The 18,094-nt window shown below is 38.3% G+C and overlaps 1 protein-coding gene across 4 annotated transcripts in view; it reads right to left on the bottom strand.

Moving 5' to 3' along the window:
- KCNIP4 (potassium voltage-gated channel interacting protein 4) overlaps positions 1-18,094 on the bottom strand; it is a 430,009-nt gene that overhangs the window by 196,074 nt on the left and 215,841 nt on the right. The window contains exon 1 of one of the 4 annotated variants that reach the window (XM_005239527.4): positions 10,436-10,770. The exons of the other annotated variants lie outside the window; for them this stretch is intronic. Within the exon in view, the coding sequence (XP_005239584.1) occupies positions 10,436-10,535 (100 nt within the window). The 5' untranslated portion in view covers positions 10,536-10,770. Of the gene's footprint in view, positions 1-10,435; positions 10,771-18,094 lie in introns of those variants that run through there. 4 annotated transcript variants of the gene reach the window in all.

Raw genomic sequence — 18,094 nt, 5'->3', positions numbered from 1 at the left:
AGACACACATACTACAAGATAAATCTCTGTCTGATTTTTAGGTGCAACAGATAAGCATGGGCTGCCACCATTAGAGAAGGTTACACAGGCTGTGTCTTGTTTCTGTTGTTCACGAAAGCTCCTCAGACACAGGCAAGATGTGGCTGTATATAGATGAGGTTTTTGACCAGCAGCAATTGCATTTCCAGCTGACAACCCCATCACTTGCCAGACGCAGCTAGAAAAAATGTTGATTGAGTGTGAGCTTCTGCTACCAAATGAACAGACCACCTTTAGACGGCTTGTTTGCTGTATTTGAAATCCTTGACTGGGTATTTCCCAAGAAAATGATAAGCAACAAGTAACGTGAGCTGCAAGATGACAGATCTGAAAAGACTTTTTGAAAGGCAGGGTGAGAGGGGAGAACAGTTCATTTCTGGGCCTCACTGACATGAAATGTTATCTAACCTTACCAGAGTCCTACAGAAAGTTTTGGATAAAATTACTCCAATACTCCTAATGCATATGGCAGATATACACACATACTTGTATAATAATTTATCTGAACTATAAGAGAGGGCATCAGGTGTTCTACATGGAGGTAACAGTAGCAATTAACCTTGAAATGTATTACACCGGCTTTGAAATATTTGTAAACTATATAAGTGTTTTAATATGCGTCCTCATAATGCATTAGTGGACTCAAACTGTTTTTCAAGAAAATGCTAATCTTGGTCACAGCAGGGTTTTGACAATACTGTAATGTAGGCACAACATTAACCTATGAGTTGAAGTATACACAAGTATAGGTACTGCTTACAACTACTTATGTAAATCGGATAGTTCAGGTAGAAAAACGACATTCTTGAGGACTCTGATAGAGGTCTCTTACCAGTTACTCATCTGTGCTCAGGCAGAAAGACAGCAAGTATGGATAATGTGAGGGGGTCCAAAAGGCATCTCTTTTTATAAATGTCCCAGCGAATATTCATGTAACTGTGAGGTGCGACACAACTTATATAACACATATAACTTTTTCTTCACCTTGAAAGAAATGTATCTTACAGTTTGGACTGTGAGTCATTAGGACTTTCTTCAGCACTTTTTTTCTCTCCCCTCTCATCACATGCATGCAGAAAAACACATCTTTATATTTGGTCAATCCCATCAATGATGTCAACACAAGATTATGTAATTTCATAGCTGTCTATGTAATGGCATGATTGCCTTTGCAACAGCAACCCATCACTGAACACAAAAGTTGTCAGTCTGATGGAAAGGGGCAGAAGGGAGACCAAAAAACACCAGTGTCACATGGCTTTCATGTAACTCAATCCTGCTCCCATCCAACAGGGATATTTAAATAAAGCTATTTATACAAAACATAATTTGAAAATTAAGTTTGTCAGAAAAGGCAAAACCAAGTAAGATTTACTCAAAGTATAGACAAAGAAAAGACACATCAGGTCTGTGCTGACACCTCCCTATCAAACCTTCCTGATGCAGGGGTAGACCCTGCAGTACAAGAGTCCGTTCTGATGTATTGTTGAGTGGTATGCATTACCCTAACACAGATGTCCAGTGAAGATACCTTCCTTCATGTCCTAAACAGTTCACTGCTCTAAAAAAACATTTCTCTGTTCTGCTTCAGGCGTACAAGTTTATTTTGTTGGACTTTTCTGTATTAGAATTTGCTGTTAGTAGAGTGTTAAACTTACAATCATACTTCTTCTCTGTAAAAGTATGCAATATGTAATTAACGATATACAATATATTACATAAAATACACAATAACTTTGATTTAACTACTGGAAAGTAAATATCTGATTAATAAATGAGTATTCACCTGATTTAATATTTTTCTCTTTCAAAATCATCCACATTATCAACAAAGATAAGACATCTGTTGCAGCCTGCTTTGGATGATCCAAGTTTTATCTGTCTGAAGGAGAATCATTTTTGGACTATTGATCCAAAGAAAGTAAATGTGCCTGGAGAAGCATAGATATTAATGCTTCTGTAGTGTTATCAGAAAGTGACAGTAAGGGCTATCAGAAATAGATTGCACAACTACAATCAGAAATCACTTCTAGAGACACCACTGGGGAAAATGACTGCAGAAAGCAAAAGTAGAGATGTCGTATCAGTTTAAATCATCTGCTTCATTAGATTTCAGCAGCATTCAGTCTGGCTGGACTGTATTTTCTACCAGGTGCTGAACAATTCATCAATAGGTACCAGAGAAATAGGCCAGATGATAAATAAAGGAAGAACTCACCTAGAAAAAAACCCACAATAGCTAAAACACAAGATCTTCCTTTTAACCTTGAGAAGATATACAATCATTTGTAATTTCATATGAAGAAATTTGGGTAAAGACTTCATGAAGGGGCCATAGGGCAATGTGAAAATACAAACTATAATACTAAATAATAATGCTGTATAACACACTTTCAGTGATGCTGCTTAATCTTTCACCTTTGATATAAGAAGACATAGGACCAAAACAGTTTAGTAAATTTAACTGACCTAATCAGGCAACTGAAAAAACACAGGAAAGTTAATTAATCTTCTTACTCCATGAGTGAGAGCATGAGAAAGTAAAATAACTGGAAATAAGCAATTTTAAATTTGGTTATTGTGATGTTGATCCGCATGGGTCTATCTGAATCGAATCATGGAATCTTACAGTGAAGTGCAGAAGACAGTACATTGGTCAGAGATTAGCCAAAGTAACTAGCAGGCTGAGTTAATCATAATGCAAAGATCATAATCATAATGCAAAGACGTACCAAAGCCTAGTAAGGGTTTTCACAGGGATCCCATCAAACTACAGAATACAATTATATATGTAATCTGAGATATTAGGAAGACCAGCTTGAAACCACATGAAATAAAGTTCCTAAAATTTGGAGTTACCATTTTCTATTAAAAGAGACATTGAGCTAAATATAAGTTAAATATCCTTAAATTAGAAAGCCATGAGATCTAAAGTGAACTGGAAGTTAACATAAGGGCCAAAGCTGAGCATCTCTTTACACTGCATGTGATCAAAATGAACACAGCTCAAATTCCAAGTGTGTGTATCTAATATATCTAAATCCATATATCCTTGGTTTGTCAAAAAGCCTGACTTTCTGGAGCTGAGGAATATTTTGAGTGAGGGTGACTGATGGGAAAGTAAGACAGAAAAATATAATAAAAATTAGGAATTCCATAGGAAGATGCATTAAATAGCCAAAATATTGCAATCCTGCAATAAAGAGAGCAGATCTGGTTAAAAAACTCATTTTCCTTCTGTGGTATAGTAGCTACATCAGTTACAAATGTGAAAGTAGTAGTGAATTAATGCAAAAAAGGGAAATAACAATCTGAACAAACTATGATGTATGGCAAACTTACAGAGGAAACTAAAGGAAAAAGAGAAAATCCATTGGTGAATACACTTGTAGAGTTTATATTTGGGTTGATTACTTCTAGAATGCATTAGGAACAAGAGGAAGCATATTAACAAGGACAGAATCACAGAGATAATACTAGTGCAGCTGACCTCCCTGATTCCTGAGACATATACCAAATGACTGACACAGACCTGATGGCCAGGAAACGTATACTGCCTACTTAAAAGGGAGGGTAAATCTGGGAGTGATGCCGAGAAAAAAACATGACTCACTAGATGATGATAAGGGGAAAGACCTAGAATCGGGCACTGTTTTTTAACAATAGCAAAAAGGAAGACATTCTGAAATGAAATGATTACTCCTTCTTCCCTTGTCATCTTTAGAACATGTCAAGGTTTTGGATTCATCCCACCTAGTTTTAGAAAGCCTATAATTCTCACAATTTGAGAGTATTGCTAACCTTAACGGATAGATCCCAAATAAAACGATCACTTGTGTTCCTCTTTTCATCAAATGCATCTCATGGTTTAGTCAAAACATGCTATGGTGTTCATCAAAAAAAGCCAACAGATATGGAAGTTATTGCCCTGTGGCATACAGGACTTTAAAGCATATGATCTGACAACTCCTTTTTACTTCATATATCAACCTGTGAAATGTACTGATTTCTAGCTTCATTTACCTGATATATTTGCATACATCAGGCGATATGTCTATTTACTGTTGCAAAGAATTTTGAATTCTACAGAAAAAAGAAGCGCAGAAAGTATTATTAGCACAAATACCTTTCTTAACAAAATGGGTACCCCTGATTTCACTACTCGGGTTATTTTCTTCTGCCTATTAACTTTGGTATGCCATTTTCCCCCCATCATTGACAAAACTGTGTTCTTAGAAAATGTTTACTTTTTTACTCAGTAGACCATGAAACTAATTAGCTCTAAAGAACTTGCTTTAAAAATCCGTAACATCATTGAAGTTTTATTGGGTTTTGATAATTAAAAAAGACAGAGTTATTTTTTGCTATTTCAGCCTTAAATGCTGAAAACTAGTAAATATTCTCAAAACTTGGAAGAAATTGTGCGTATTATGATTTATATCACTCACATTTACTGATAGTTAAGGTCGTGAAAAAGTGGGGGCAGAAAGAGTCAATAAATAATAAAAGCAGAGGATGTTTATAGATTTTCATTAAGAGGGAATTCAGCCCTTGTGGAAAATATGTAAAAGTAAAGGTATCACAGTGATAGGCAAACACTGTGCAATATATAATTTTCCTTTGCTTATGGTGGTTCTTTGACAGTAGGAATGTAGCAGTTACTTATTCAAAGTAAATAAATAAAACAGATACTTTGACAATACAAATTTTAAATTGAGTAGTCAGTACGAAGTAGGGGAAGTAGATATCAGAAGTTGTCTCCTCCAAGGAGACAAAATAGACCAGAACCCCATCTCTCTCTCATATCCAGGTTTTTCTCAAAGGAGCAAAGCTGAGCAATAAGATTCTGGCATACTTCTATTTCATAGTAGATAAACCAATTTCCATTTATTCAAAGTCCCATTTTATATGAGATCCCTAATAACCAAACTTCAACAGGAGTGAGACCCTTGTGTTCATGAACTGTATCACAAGTATTCACCACAGGGGAAAGTTGAGAGTTCTCTGATCTCTGCTTATTCGGGTATTTTTGTTCTTTTTTTAAAAAAAAAGCTTAATTATAAACCAGTACATTTGCAAGAGGTATTGTATTGATAACTCAGAGCATAGGGCTCTTTATCCATTTCTTTCTTCCACATCTCTTCATTTGCAGTTACAGTATTTACCTACTTCAGTCTCTGTGGATGTGAAGCACTAGACAAACACACTATCACCAGAAGTGACAATTATTCTTGAGAAAAGCAGCTCTTCAGCAGACACTGACCTGGGAACACTAGAAGGTTTTTCAGCAACAATGGACCAGCCTTCAGATGATGATTCAGAGACGTCAGACTGCTTAAAGCGGGCAACCAAGGGCTGAAGGCACCTGTTACAAATTCCCTTGGCTAGCAAGTTTCTTTTCTTCCCTGCCTATTTCTGTTTTTCACAACTGTACCCAGAAGTTGAGGCTTGTAGTATACAAAAAAAAAAAAACAACCAAAAACCAAAAACAAACCACAAACCTAGAAGGGGAAGAGCCTTCCTCTTACTCATTCTGCCCAGTAGTGGCCTGCTGACCAGCCACGCAGGATGCACAACTTGGTCTGGTGCTCGCATGTGTTAGCTCCAAATCAACTACAAACATGCCACTGGCTATAAATGACCTGCTAGTGCTGTTTGAGCAGGCACAGTTAATCAAGGAAAACTCCACAGGAGTTCTGTGTAAAAGTTTTCTACCTACTGCTTACTCACTCACATGTGAGTAGTTGTTTCAACAGCTGTTTTAATTCAATTTATCTTGTTATATATGAAGATTTAATTGAACAAATTACTTCTAAGGAATGCCTGAAATTGCTCATATTAAAATTTCTATCATCTCTTTTTCTTTTGCACACTGTCAGATCAGGCTAATAATTTCACATCTCGGTCCATGATTGCTTTCGTACTTCATAAATCTGTGCGTAAATCTCTTTGACATCAAGACTGATCTTAAGAAAAGAAAAATGGCAGAAAAGCCACTGTGTTTATTACAAGCTGTTTCTGGTATGAAGTGCTAGTCATGATCAATCCTTTGAAATGAATATTCCTCCGTTTCCATCCAAGAACAACACTGTGAAGAGGAACATCCCTGTGGAAATGCTGAAATTCCCAGAAGACCATAGCTCAGATGACAAAACAGCTTCGTTTTTTTGAATTTCAGAGCAACCACAAGTAACTTCCACCACGTTTGAAGTCATAGCCAGCCCTTGTCAAAGAGTTATAAATATCACAAACAACTCCCTATGTGTCCATGGTTTTGCTCTGTTTTGCAGCTGATGAATGGAAATTTGTCAATAGCCAACACTACTAAAATGGGACTAGAAGCTGCTTTGACACTTCACAGGAATCAAGTGTTACACTATTTTAACTCAATTATTACAATTTTAGCTGTACAGTTCTACTACTGCCACTCTCAGGGCTTCTAAACAAGGAGATTAGATAGCAATAATACAGAAACATGGAATCCACATTTCACAGTAACATCCATGATTACTTCTGCTCCATTTTTTTTCCTGTTAGAGGTACTAACTGCTACAAGAGATTTCCTAACAAGCAGGCTATTCTCATGTAAGTATTTTTGATCATTCATATCCTTCATGTTTCTTCTCTTAACCTTATCCCTAATGGTATAGGTTTCAATGCTTCCATTGATGAAAACAAGTTTATTTTACTGATTGTTTAAGTAATAAGTGATTCTTCTTTTGAAAATCAATCCAGATTTCCCAAGAAACATTAGGACAAAACCATTTTAAGTTAGAAAAGGGCTGACCTCATCATGCTTCAACCACTCAGTCTACAACAACTTACCCAGAATAACTGACATACAAGGAAGACATTCACACACAAAACCTCTTCCATATCTTGATTGAGTTAATATTATCCTTACATATGATGATCACCACCTTTTCAGAAAAGTACTAAAGTACACTGAAATCATCTAAACTGATAACCTGAATATTTCACAGTCTTACGATGCTAACATACTGTATATACAACTTGCTCAGTTCCTGTATCTCACTTTAATTGTGAATGACTTCTGGAAAAAACTTGCCATACAAGAAGAAGTAAGATTTATATCTAGGTATATCTAGGAACAAACTTTCAAATTAGGTATCAAAAATCATTACTCCTTACACCTAATACTTCAATGGTTTAAAAAAATCAGTAAAGTTTATTAAGGATGATATAACCTGATTTATGAAGAGTTTTTGTGCAATCCACAAGCCATGAGATTGACTAAACCTATTTTGGTACTTATCACTTTATGAGCTGTCATACAATATTAAAAACATCTATTTGAAAATACTTTTATAACAACAGTAAAACCACTCAGCAGTTAAAGGCAACTAGGCAAAACCACAGAAAGCATACCCTGTTCTAAGGGACGGCAATATATCATAAAGTAACATTTAACCTAGAGATAAAGTCTCTGCAGCCCACAACCTACAAAAGCGTATAGTCTATTCTGGTACTTATCACTTCAAGAGCTGTCATACAATATTAAAAACATCTGTTTGAAAATACTTCTCCTACAACAACAACAGAATCACTCAGCAGTTGAAGGCAACTGGGCAAAACCACAGAAAGCATACTTCTCTGAGTGCAATACATCAGAAAATAAGTATAAACAAGTATATACAATATTTATTCCAAACTTTTTATTATTTGCATAAATAATTAAAATAAATGCATGCTATTACTACTATACACATAATTTCTATTGAAGTCTGAAGAAAGCAGAGCATTATTTACACTTACGATAGTTATTATGACACTGAAAAGAGGAAAATTACATTCTGCTTTTGATTTACATAAATCGCACCCGATTCTTCCAAATTAACATGCATATGGTTCACAAAGTTCAGAAGCATGAAAACCCAGTGTAGGAAGGAAGACAAGTTAGCTTCAAGCTTTTGTTACCATGATAGGGACTAATTTTGAAACCTAGATCTCTGTCAAAGCTTCAGTATGATTTAGAGTTCAGATTTAGCATCCCATGTTGGGTGCACTGTATTACAGATTATTATTGCCTCTGTGAATGATTTCCACATAAATGCAGGATGTGTTTTATATGCCATAAACTATGCATTTGTATGAAACACGCAAAAAAGATTTCACGGGGACCTATTAACTTTTGAGAAAAAAACCCAGAAGGGATATAACCTATTCAAAACCAGACAACTGCAAATGCCCTTATAACAAAAAACATTTCCAGAAAACTGTGACCAACTTCCTCACTGATCCCTAGAAAAGTGTGAGTGCACTTCTAAAATCCCTTTTTTCTTAATATTCTACTTAAAAACATCTCTAACATTTGCATAATTTTATGAGGCATGTACTTTTAACTCATGGGTGGAAATGAATAGCCTTGATACTTACTAAAATCATAACATTTTTTTCAAGTCTCTAGTAAAAGTGTATAAATCTGCTTTTTTTCAACTGTAATCAGAATCAATTCTGATCTTTCATTCTCAAATCTAAGAAAAAAATGGGGAATGAACCTGCACTGTTTCTGAACTACCAGAGGATAAATTCCTAAGTCTGTGCAGTTTAGCTAAGTCCCATTTTCATACATCACTGTTCGTATCTATTATTTGATTCCCATGTAACATGCCTTTTACCTCAATCACAGCAGATGAACACCACAGAGGAATGGGGCATATATGTCTTCCTGTGGTTTCATCTAGCTGGCACACTGGAAACCTATCCTGCATTAAGTAAGAAGAAACTTCAGGCTCCATGCACATGCAGACGGGCAGTTTTTTGGCCAGTGAGGCAGACAAAACAGGTAACTGCACAGGAAACTTTTTTGTTACAGAAATGTTACAACGACTTACAGGCAGCTTCACTGTTTCTAATTGTCTTTCCATTATCAGCTTCCCCAGCCATAAAACCCGCTACAGACAACAACAGAGTGCTAAATTCTGCCAGGAGACCTGACCAGATGTGGCAATCAGACTCGACAGAACACCCACAAACCTGCTGACCAACCTAAAAAGTAAATATGGCTTTTTTTTTTCCAAATCGCTGCAGCCTCTAATGCTGGAGATAACTTTGATCATAATACTTCTCAAGCTGATGGACATTTCTATTTACAACTCAACACACAGACACAAAAAAAAAAAAAAAAAAAGCAGAAGTTCACACATTTGAAGGGATGAAGGGAATCTCTGTGTTGACATTGAAACTCAATATAATGCACTCTACGGGATACATACATGCTTTATATAAATGCACTTGATAACATATTTTTGTGAGTCCCAGCAGGGTTTTCAGATTCTTTAATCAATACCTGGAAGTCCACACAAGATAGCAACACAGACAGAGAAACAGTTAAGTGAACTTCCTTATCTAAAATCACTTGAAGAGAAGACTGCATTTCTTGAAAGGGTTACATAAACAGGATTACTTTAGACTTTTTCACAGGAGCAGATTTTGCTTATATCCTTACTCATTAACACATGAAACCACAATCTCTCATCAACAAAGTTCCCCTTTTCATAGGCATAAGTATATACACTGTACTCAAATGCTAGCTTAGAGGAAGATTTGAGAATTCAGTATGTCTTCAATATTTGAGAAACAGATCATTTCAGTCTGGAACCTAATGAAACACTGGGATGCAATGAATATCCTATCAACTACGCTGCAATCTGTGGGTTTTTAGACTAAATCCTCTTACGGTAAAAATAACAGCACTTTCATAAATAAGGTAAAAACAATGAATATCCCACTAGCTTTCACACATAAAAAGCACATTTAAAATAATCTTCTAATTTTCCATTCTTACTGCTTTAGACAGAAACAGTATTGCTAAGAAAGGAGGTGATCTGCCTAAGATAAAGCATCAAGCAATAAAACTTGCACTCGATTGCCCTAAGTGAATCTTGAAGTTGCTTATTTTGAATCTAAGTATCATAGTTCTTATTCCTAAAACCCATTTTAAAATGCTAAAAGTAACTTAAATATTCAACAGGTTTTTTAATACTGTAAAATGTATATCTTGGTATTACAACAATCCCAGTACAGATTATGTTAACAGGAACAGATGAGGCAATCATTCTGAATAGATTACGAGGCAGTTTTAAGGCAGTGTAGCTGTACTTGCATGTCAGCCTCCTCACACCTGCTCTGACCCCTACTACTTCACATTCGCAGATTTAAAACAGGAAGAGGAGATTCCGATTTTAAGGCATTTCTAAGTTGACACTTGCAGCATTCAGGACAGCGGTTCATTTCTCCTGCGAAAGCACATCCCCGCGACTGGAGGGTCACTGCCCCAGAGCTGGGGCGGCGCAGGTGGCTCTCCAGGTGGCTGCCCCTTGCAAGGAGCCACCAGGACGCAACAACGACAAGGCACTGAAAAGCGCTCCCTTACCTTCGAAACCTGCTTCAATCAGCCCAAACTGTTCCAACACTTTAACAAAAAGCACGATCACGATCAGAACTGCTATCATTTCGAGCCCTTCCAAGTTCATGGCGAGTTAGGTCATGCTCTGACGGCCGCCAGCGGAAAGAGCGCTCTTCTGCCTGGCTGCCCTCGCCCAGCCATGGAGCCGGGCGCCGAGGGCTCCCGCCAGCGAAGGGGGCGAGCGGGAGGGGACGGCGGGGGCGCACCCTGCCCGCCCGAGCGGGGCCAGGGGGGGCCGGCGGAGCGGATCCGGCCCGCCCGCGTTACCGGCCGCGGCCGTGCGGGAAGCGAGGGGCCGCCCGCCGCCCCCCCCGGCCCCGGGGAAGCGCCGTGCGGCAGCGCGGGCGGCCAGCGGCGGGGCCGGGGCCCGTTGCCTGGGAAACGCGGGGCCGGGACGAGCACCGGGCACCGGGGGGTGCCCGGGGGCGGCTGGAGCCGGGCTCGGGGTGCCGCCGGGAAGGCGCATCCGCAGCCGGCCACCGCCGCGGCGGCGCTGGGGCAGGGTGTGACCTGGCAACTTCTCCGCTACTTTCTGCGGTGAGGAAGCTGCCTCAGCCCTGTGCGATGGGGCCGCTGCATGCCGCAGGTAAAGCCACAGCGCGGTGTACCCGGCAGCGCGGTCAGCATCCCTCCGTGTGATTAAAACAGGAGCCAAAGTGTGTCGTCTCGAATTCTTGAAGGCTTATTGTGTGGGCTCATTGGGAAAACAGCAAAGAGCTGATCGAGGAGGAGGAGGAAAAGCAAGCTCATTATTTTTAGGGTGTCTCACTTCAGTAACATTTCCTAAACAAACTATTTTCCATGGAAAATACTAGCGGTGAAACACTCGAATGCTAACCACAGGACCAAACTGCTGTCTTACAACTGGAGTAGCCTCCGCCTTGCCTGCAACAGTTTGCAGTGCTGGCATTGTCACATGCAGTGCACAACGCTACTCATGGTCAAGGATTTGCTCTTTAAATCCGTTAATAATGTAGCATCTCAGAAAGAATTTACATTAGAAAAACAGCGCCTCTATTGCAGCAAAAATGAGCTGGGAAACAACTGCAAAAAATTTAATCCTGTCTGGTAGACTACTGTCCCCCACACAGTTGAAATCAATTACTGCCAAGGGCTGAATTTTCTTTCTCTTCTTAGGTAAGACTAAAAAAATATCATTGTGTTGTGTGAGACCAGCAGCAACTTCTAAGTCCCCCAGGTATACTTGCATTATGATGGGTGTTATTACTGAAAACAGTGGAATGAAGTGGGAGTAAGGGGCCTAACATGAAATATAGGCACCTGCTTCTTCTACAGCGGAGAGATAAATGCATGCAGCAGAATGTTCACGTGTCACTATTTTGTGCTTTTTTGCTTGGGATTGGACTCCCTGAAGCTGCTTAGGCTTCTTCTCCCAGAATACCTAAGGTTTAACACTCCATCCTAAATATTGTATTCATATCCTTTCTGCACGCCGATCTTCCTTGGGTTTCTTTGCCTGTATTTGCTGCAAACTTTCTCCTTACATTCTCTTTTTTCATTTAATCTTTCTTCCAAGCAAGGCTAAGTATCTTTCCCCTCTAAGCCATCTTATCCATGGCTTTAAGGACAGCAGGCCCAGCTCTCCCTCCATGTGGGACTAAAATGGGCTAATTTATCAGCAGCAGCTACATAACATCTGCAACCTGTATGCCTTTTACCCAACAGGTTGATACAGGTTGTGCTTCGATACATGCAACATTGCCACCTGAACTGACATATTAATTGTCATTCATAGCTTTCATTAATATTGGTATGCTGAAAATGTTAAAATGTAACATTTTCTTTAAATGTTCTTTAAAGGACCCAATATTTACTACTTCTGTGACAGTCGCACTTAGAGCAGACAGCAGAGAACTGGAAAGCAGAGCTTGCGGTGGTGGGTCTGCAAAGGTGCAGCTGCCATTGTCCCACAAATCTGGACCCCACAGCTGGCAGCGACTAGGCAAGTATGCACATAGACATCTGCTGTCTAGGATCTGCCTCTTCAAGTACCAGCAAAGTTCATAGTTTTTGCCAGAGGTGTAGGTCTGCTGCAACTATGGCTAATTCTGGCCCCTCCTCCAAGGCAGAGCAGAGGAATACAGAAGAAAGGAGGGAATTAGTATTACACCAGTTTTACAGATGGATGCCAAAGCACAGGAAGAGTAATAATCTCCAAGGAAAGCTAAATCTTTGCAAGAAAGCTGTGACTAAACTCCCATTTCTCAAGTGCTGTGAATCAGCCCTAAGAACTGCCTTATTTTTTTCTGCTTATGATATACGTACAGGTAATCTAATATGCATTAAATACACGTTCCCTCATTAGGCCATTGCTTTTTAGCAAAACTTTACAACAGATATTTCTCCTGTAGGAATGCAAAATAGCACAAAGCTATCTCTGGTCCTTGTGTTCCTACCTGCTTAAAAATGAAGTTGACTCTACTGACAGGTAGGGTTACAAACTGCACAACAGAATTATTTCTCTCTCCAAGGGCCTTGCCAAAACCAGTGAAGTAGCCTGCCAGTTTCTTCTTTGCCTTCCATTAGAAAAAAAGAAAGTGATCTTACCCATAGTTTTATCAAAACATGACAGGAATAATGTAGCTAACATAGTTCAAATATCGAAACCTTATTTTCTCTCTTGTCTAACTACCCAAGCCTTAATATAGTGTGGAAGTAAACTTGAAAAACTTCTACAAGTAGGGATGCAGAAAATAGGAATGGGAGGAAGGATATTAATGTGTAAATTACCATGTTATATATGTATTTTCTACAAAACAGCACACATCTGTGGATTTTTTATGTGTAACTGCAGATAAAAGGTTTCCGCCTAGAAAGTGTTACAGAAATTGTCTCCTTTTCATCAAAGCATTTTGCAGGTTCTTAGTTTTTTTCACGAGGTTAAATATATTAAACTGAAGTCACTGGTTATATTTTGAGCTAGGGACATACCTAAATGGTCACTTATCCTGTGATGGAGTTATAAACCACAATACTCTGTTTACATTACTATGACTAAGATACTTGATACCATCAATCTTACTGCTATTTCTTAATGCTATATATCATGAAATGTTAATGTTAAAAAAAGACCCAACCAATTTAGACTGAAAAGTGATGAGTAGGTCTACAGATGGAGTTCTAGCAACCATTATATTTCTTCCTTATACTTCCTTTTCTTATGCGCTCAAAATAATCTGGATGTCGTTAAGACCCTCTCAGGTTTTAACTATGATTTCCATGAGGCTGATTACTAACCTGTGATATTCCTTTCCATCTATGGAAATAGTTTATGGGAGCCTGGCCTGCAAAAATCAAAATCAGTTGGATTTGTTTAAATAAAGTTCAGATTAGTGATCTGAGCAAACCCTGATGACTTCGCATAAAGCAAACGGGGATGCACACATGCGCTGCTGCACTAACATTTAGGGGAAGGCTATCCTTGGCAGAGGGTTAGTTAGTGGTAGAGCTAACTGGCAGAGTTGAGTGCAAACAGGACTCTGCACAACAAGGGAAAGCTGAAATGGAATAGCATCAGTGGGAGTCCCATGTCATACATGAAGTCTGAGAACAGAACATCTAGCAGAAGCTACAATGTCATGATTTTGACTGAGAACAATGTAAATAATTTTTTAGCATGCAAATGATAAGGGTAAAAATCATCATGTATAGCTAGAGCAATCTAACGATTGCTTTAGAAGTGATGTCTCTGCAACTTATTACAAAGATTAATAATTATTTTTATCCTATCTATAATAAGAACAACTTTGAATAAATCTTCCAACATCCAATAAAATAATTTAAATATTTATTTGTGTAGCTATTTAAAAGATTTATATTTTTTAATCTTAAAAGGGGGTAAAAACCTCTCTTGTTCTAAAGGAGAAAATGGTTCAGAAAATCTTTATATAATGTAAGTGCAAATACTTTATCTCAGTAGCTGTAATTACAGTTTATTCTTCCTTTTTCTGTCTCTTAAGCTTACTACTAGCATAAGAAATTAAAAGAATAAAATAAAACATTAATGTGCATTTCTCAAAAAAAATATAAACCCTAGTAAATCTTCTAGCTCATCAAATCACTGAGCAAAACCAGCAAAAAGATAAAAAGTTTTCTCTTTTAGTTTTAATTTAAAACTGTTTCTTAGTAAATATTTAATGAATCCAAAGAAATGATAGAAAGTGCTATGATGCATTGATGCATTCAGCCATTATAAATGTGAAATTCCATAATGGCCCACACCTTACAACTTACCTCTAGGCATGAGCCAACAGGGCTGACTTCCATAGAATTTTTTCCCAGATTAAGCACTGGTGAGAAAAAAGTCCAGCAATCTGACATCACAGTGCCTTCTTTCTACCTTTTCACAACTTTTATCTAAATTTACATCTCACACTGTCCCCAGTGTTTTTAACTTGGACTCCTTTTAACTCAAGGAGCTGCCACAGTTCAGACACAATGATGCTTACATCATGTTAGAAGATGACTGCTTCCCAGTCCCACCCAAGAAGTCATGCTACTGATATGCATGATGACTCCTTAAACAGGCATTTCAGCCCCATGTCAGCAGGCAGCAATAATTTTATGGGCTGGCTGGCGGTTGTATCTCACCCAAATTGTCTCCAGTCGTGGAAGAGGGGCAAGATGTAGTCATGAAGCAGAAGTTCTGGCTCTTCATGCTTGGCGTATACTTGGAAGGCAATGCATAAATCCTGTGCTTTTACAGCACTGATTAAAATACAAAAAAAAAAAAAGTTATGTACTGCAATATTCATAAGCAGGCTTTTCAAAGTCACTGACATAAAACATCCTCACCAGCCAACTGAGACGTAATCTCAGTTGAAAAATATACCTGAAGCTCTGGATAATATCATAACATCACTCTTCTGAAGTTTTGGGTTGCTATAATGTCAGAAGCAGCACAAATTTTGTCAATATGTCAGTTATTCTAAATGCTCTTCTGAATAGTATGTGGGTATCCTGGAGCCCTTAAAATAGATTTATATTTCAAGTTTATCCCTTTCCATACAGTGAAAATATAGCTCCCTGAATCTGGTAGTATATTTCTGGAAAATGATGCAGATATACTAACTGTGACCATGAAGTGTATGTCATTAGAAGACAGAAATTTTCTCATGACATGGGAAAACACCATCCGATAACTCTGTCTTTACTGGAGGTCCTTAAACCGCATTAAAAGAAAAAAAATCTTCAAAAAAGTTCAATGCCTTAAAAATGTCAGACAACTCTATTTGAAAACTCTCTGTGGAAAGTGAAGCTGAAAAATACTTGGCTGTTCTAATTCCATAGATGAAGCTCAACCATTCTCATTATTTGTTTGTGCTACCTATTTATTAGCAAGGATTTTTCTTCTAAGAAACGTAATGATTTTTCAAGTGTTTCAGTTGAGGAAACATATTGATCATCTTACAAACTACAGAGAAAGTCCTGCCACACAGAATTACAAGAGTTACTAACTTTCATTTGTAAAACCCCTATGCGTCTTCACTAACGAAGAACTAATGCAGCAAGCTTTGTTTCACATTTTGAAATAGCCACAGCGTGTCAAGGGATGGTGTTTTATATTTGATTTAATTTTCTGTGAATGACACATGACCTCACATAGTTCATGTCCAATGCCTCACACAACTGTAGGATGCCACAGGTGGTAGCAGGCTTCCAGCAGCTTACTTCACCGTACTTTCAAATCTATAGTGTATCTAATGCCCTCAGCTGAACAGCTTTAAGATTCAGTGTTTTTTCCCTGTCAGACAACTAAACTTTTAATTCAGACCTTCACAGTTTTGCTCCTCAACTATTGTGACCTTCTCTTTTCTGTCTTTGCCAAGTGCTGTCTTTCTCCTTTTTATCCACTCAGGATACTGCTGCAAAGGTCATCATTCTGGCTTACCTCTCCAGCTGTCTCAGTCTTCCCTTTACATTTCTAATGGAACCACTTCATCATATACAAAATATTTGCCATCACCTTCAGTGCAAGTCCTAACGCACTACTACCATACTCAGTCACTGTCGACACTTAGAGAATATTGAGCTGTTAACCCACTCAAGCAGTAACACTAGCTTTATTCGTTCAGAAATCAGACTTTATTCATAAGAAATGTTGCCAGCATTAATGCAGCCCCTTAATATTCTGAAATATTACTACATCAGTTCTTCCTGTGCTACAAAGTTTCTGTGATATACAGTATGTGGATGATGACATTTTTGAACCTATAGCTATGGACAGAGGGTGAGAATTTTATGACAGAATGTAGTAAAATTTTCATCCAGATAGCAAATGGAGAAGACACATCATTAATATTTAGAAATGTGATTAATAATTAGAAATATATTCATATTTTTGATACCTTTTTTGCTGCGTATTATTGGAAAATGGTCAAGCTCCCTGCAGATTTTAGATGTGAACATTGTATTAAGTCAACTTCACCACAAATATGATTAGGAAACTTATTTACAGCCTCAAAATAAAAGACTGACAGAAGAGTTCCTCCAGTTCAGCTGATGCAGCATGTGGATGTTCACCAGATTTTCCCTCCTAATCCCTTGATGCATCATTAGTAGCTCACTACAGACAACAAGAGACTGTTATGTCAATCAACAGTAAAAAGTCACAGGGAAGCCTAGCTCCAATGCCTATGGAAAACAGCTTGAGAGACTGGAGCAAGACAGCATCTTTCATAGTTCTGCTTAAAAAAAGACCCCAAACAACCACAAAATAAAACAGAACCAAAAAGCCAGGGAAATCTGAAGCCAATGAGCCTTACAGTCTGACTTCAGCCCCGGTGTGCTGTTAGGGGGTGTTTCTAGTTCAAAGGGTGAGCTTCTACTTTTCCCAGTTTTTACTAAGACAAATGACAGAACAAAAGAGTGAGAAGTTCAGTTTTTTTTTTTCAGACTGGTCATACAAAGCTAACAAACATACATAAAGGAAATAAAGAAAGCCGACAGGTATATTCAGTTTCTAGCTCTGCTCAATTAACCTACTTGGAGCACTATGAAGGAGCCCAACCAACTTCTTCCTAACGATCTGACGCCTCTTAATTTCTTTCCTGCAGGCCTCCACCATGTATGACCCTGAACCAAACAAATACATGTGACTAAGCAAAGCTTGTTGTAGGTTCAAATGTCAGAGTCTTAGTTTTGTGAGTTCTGTTTTGGTTGGTGGGTAATGCTAAGCCATCTTATTACAGAAACTCACTGAAGGGTGCGTTACGGTGCCTGAAGAATCAAGAGCGATTGTATCATTTTTCTGATGGTGAAAAAAGCATCTTACAAATAACTTTTACCTATTCAATAGTAATGTTTACCTCATTGATAGACAATGATTGTTAATGGCTGTTTTAAACCAGCTGACAAGGGCAGATGGCCCTTTTATGTGAACAACTGTACAGAAACAAACACTTGGGTTAGCAGTCTCAGCAGACAGTCCTACCTAGTTCAGTTGCACGTGTGGTCTTTACAGCACAGGTTTGAAGAGCATTAGTGCAACCATCCAGAGAGACATAAAGCACTGACATTCGCTATTTAATAAGCAGACTATTTCCATGCACTGAGCACCAAGACCTGGCGACTTTCAACATCGCTAAACTCAGCAACTTAAATTAG

The sequence above is a fragment of the Falco peregrinus genome, chromosome 2 (genome assembly GCF_023634155.1).
Source record: "Falco peregrinus isolate bFalPer1 chromosome 2, bFalPer1.pri, whole genome shotgun sequence".
Classification (NCBI taxonomy): Eukaryota; Metazoa; Chordata; class Aves; order Falconiformes; family Falconidae; genus Falco; species Falco peregrinus.
The sequence above is the reverse complement of the archived record's forward strand: the minus strand, read 5'-3'. Positions and strand labels throughout refer to the sequence as shown.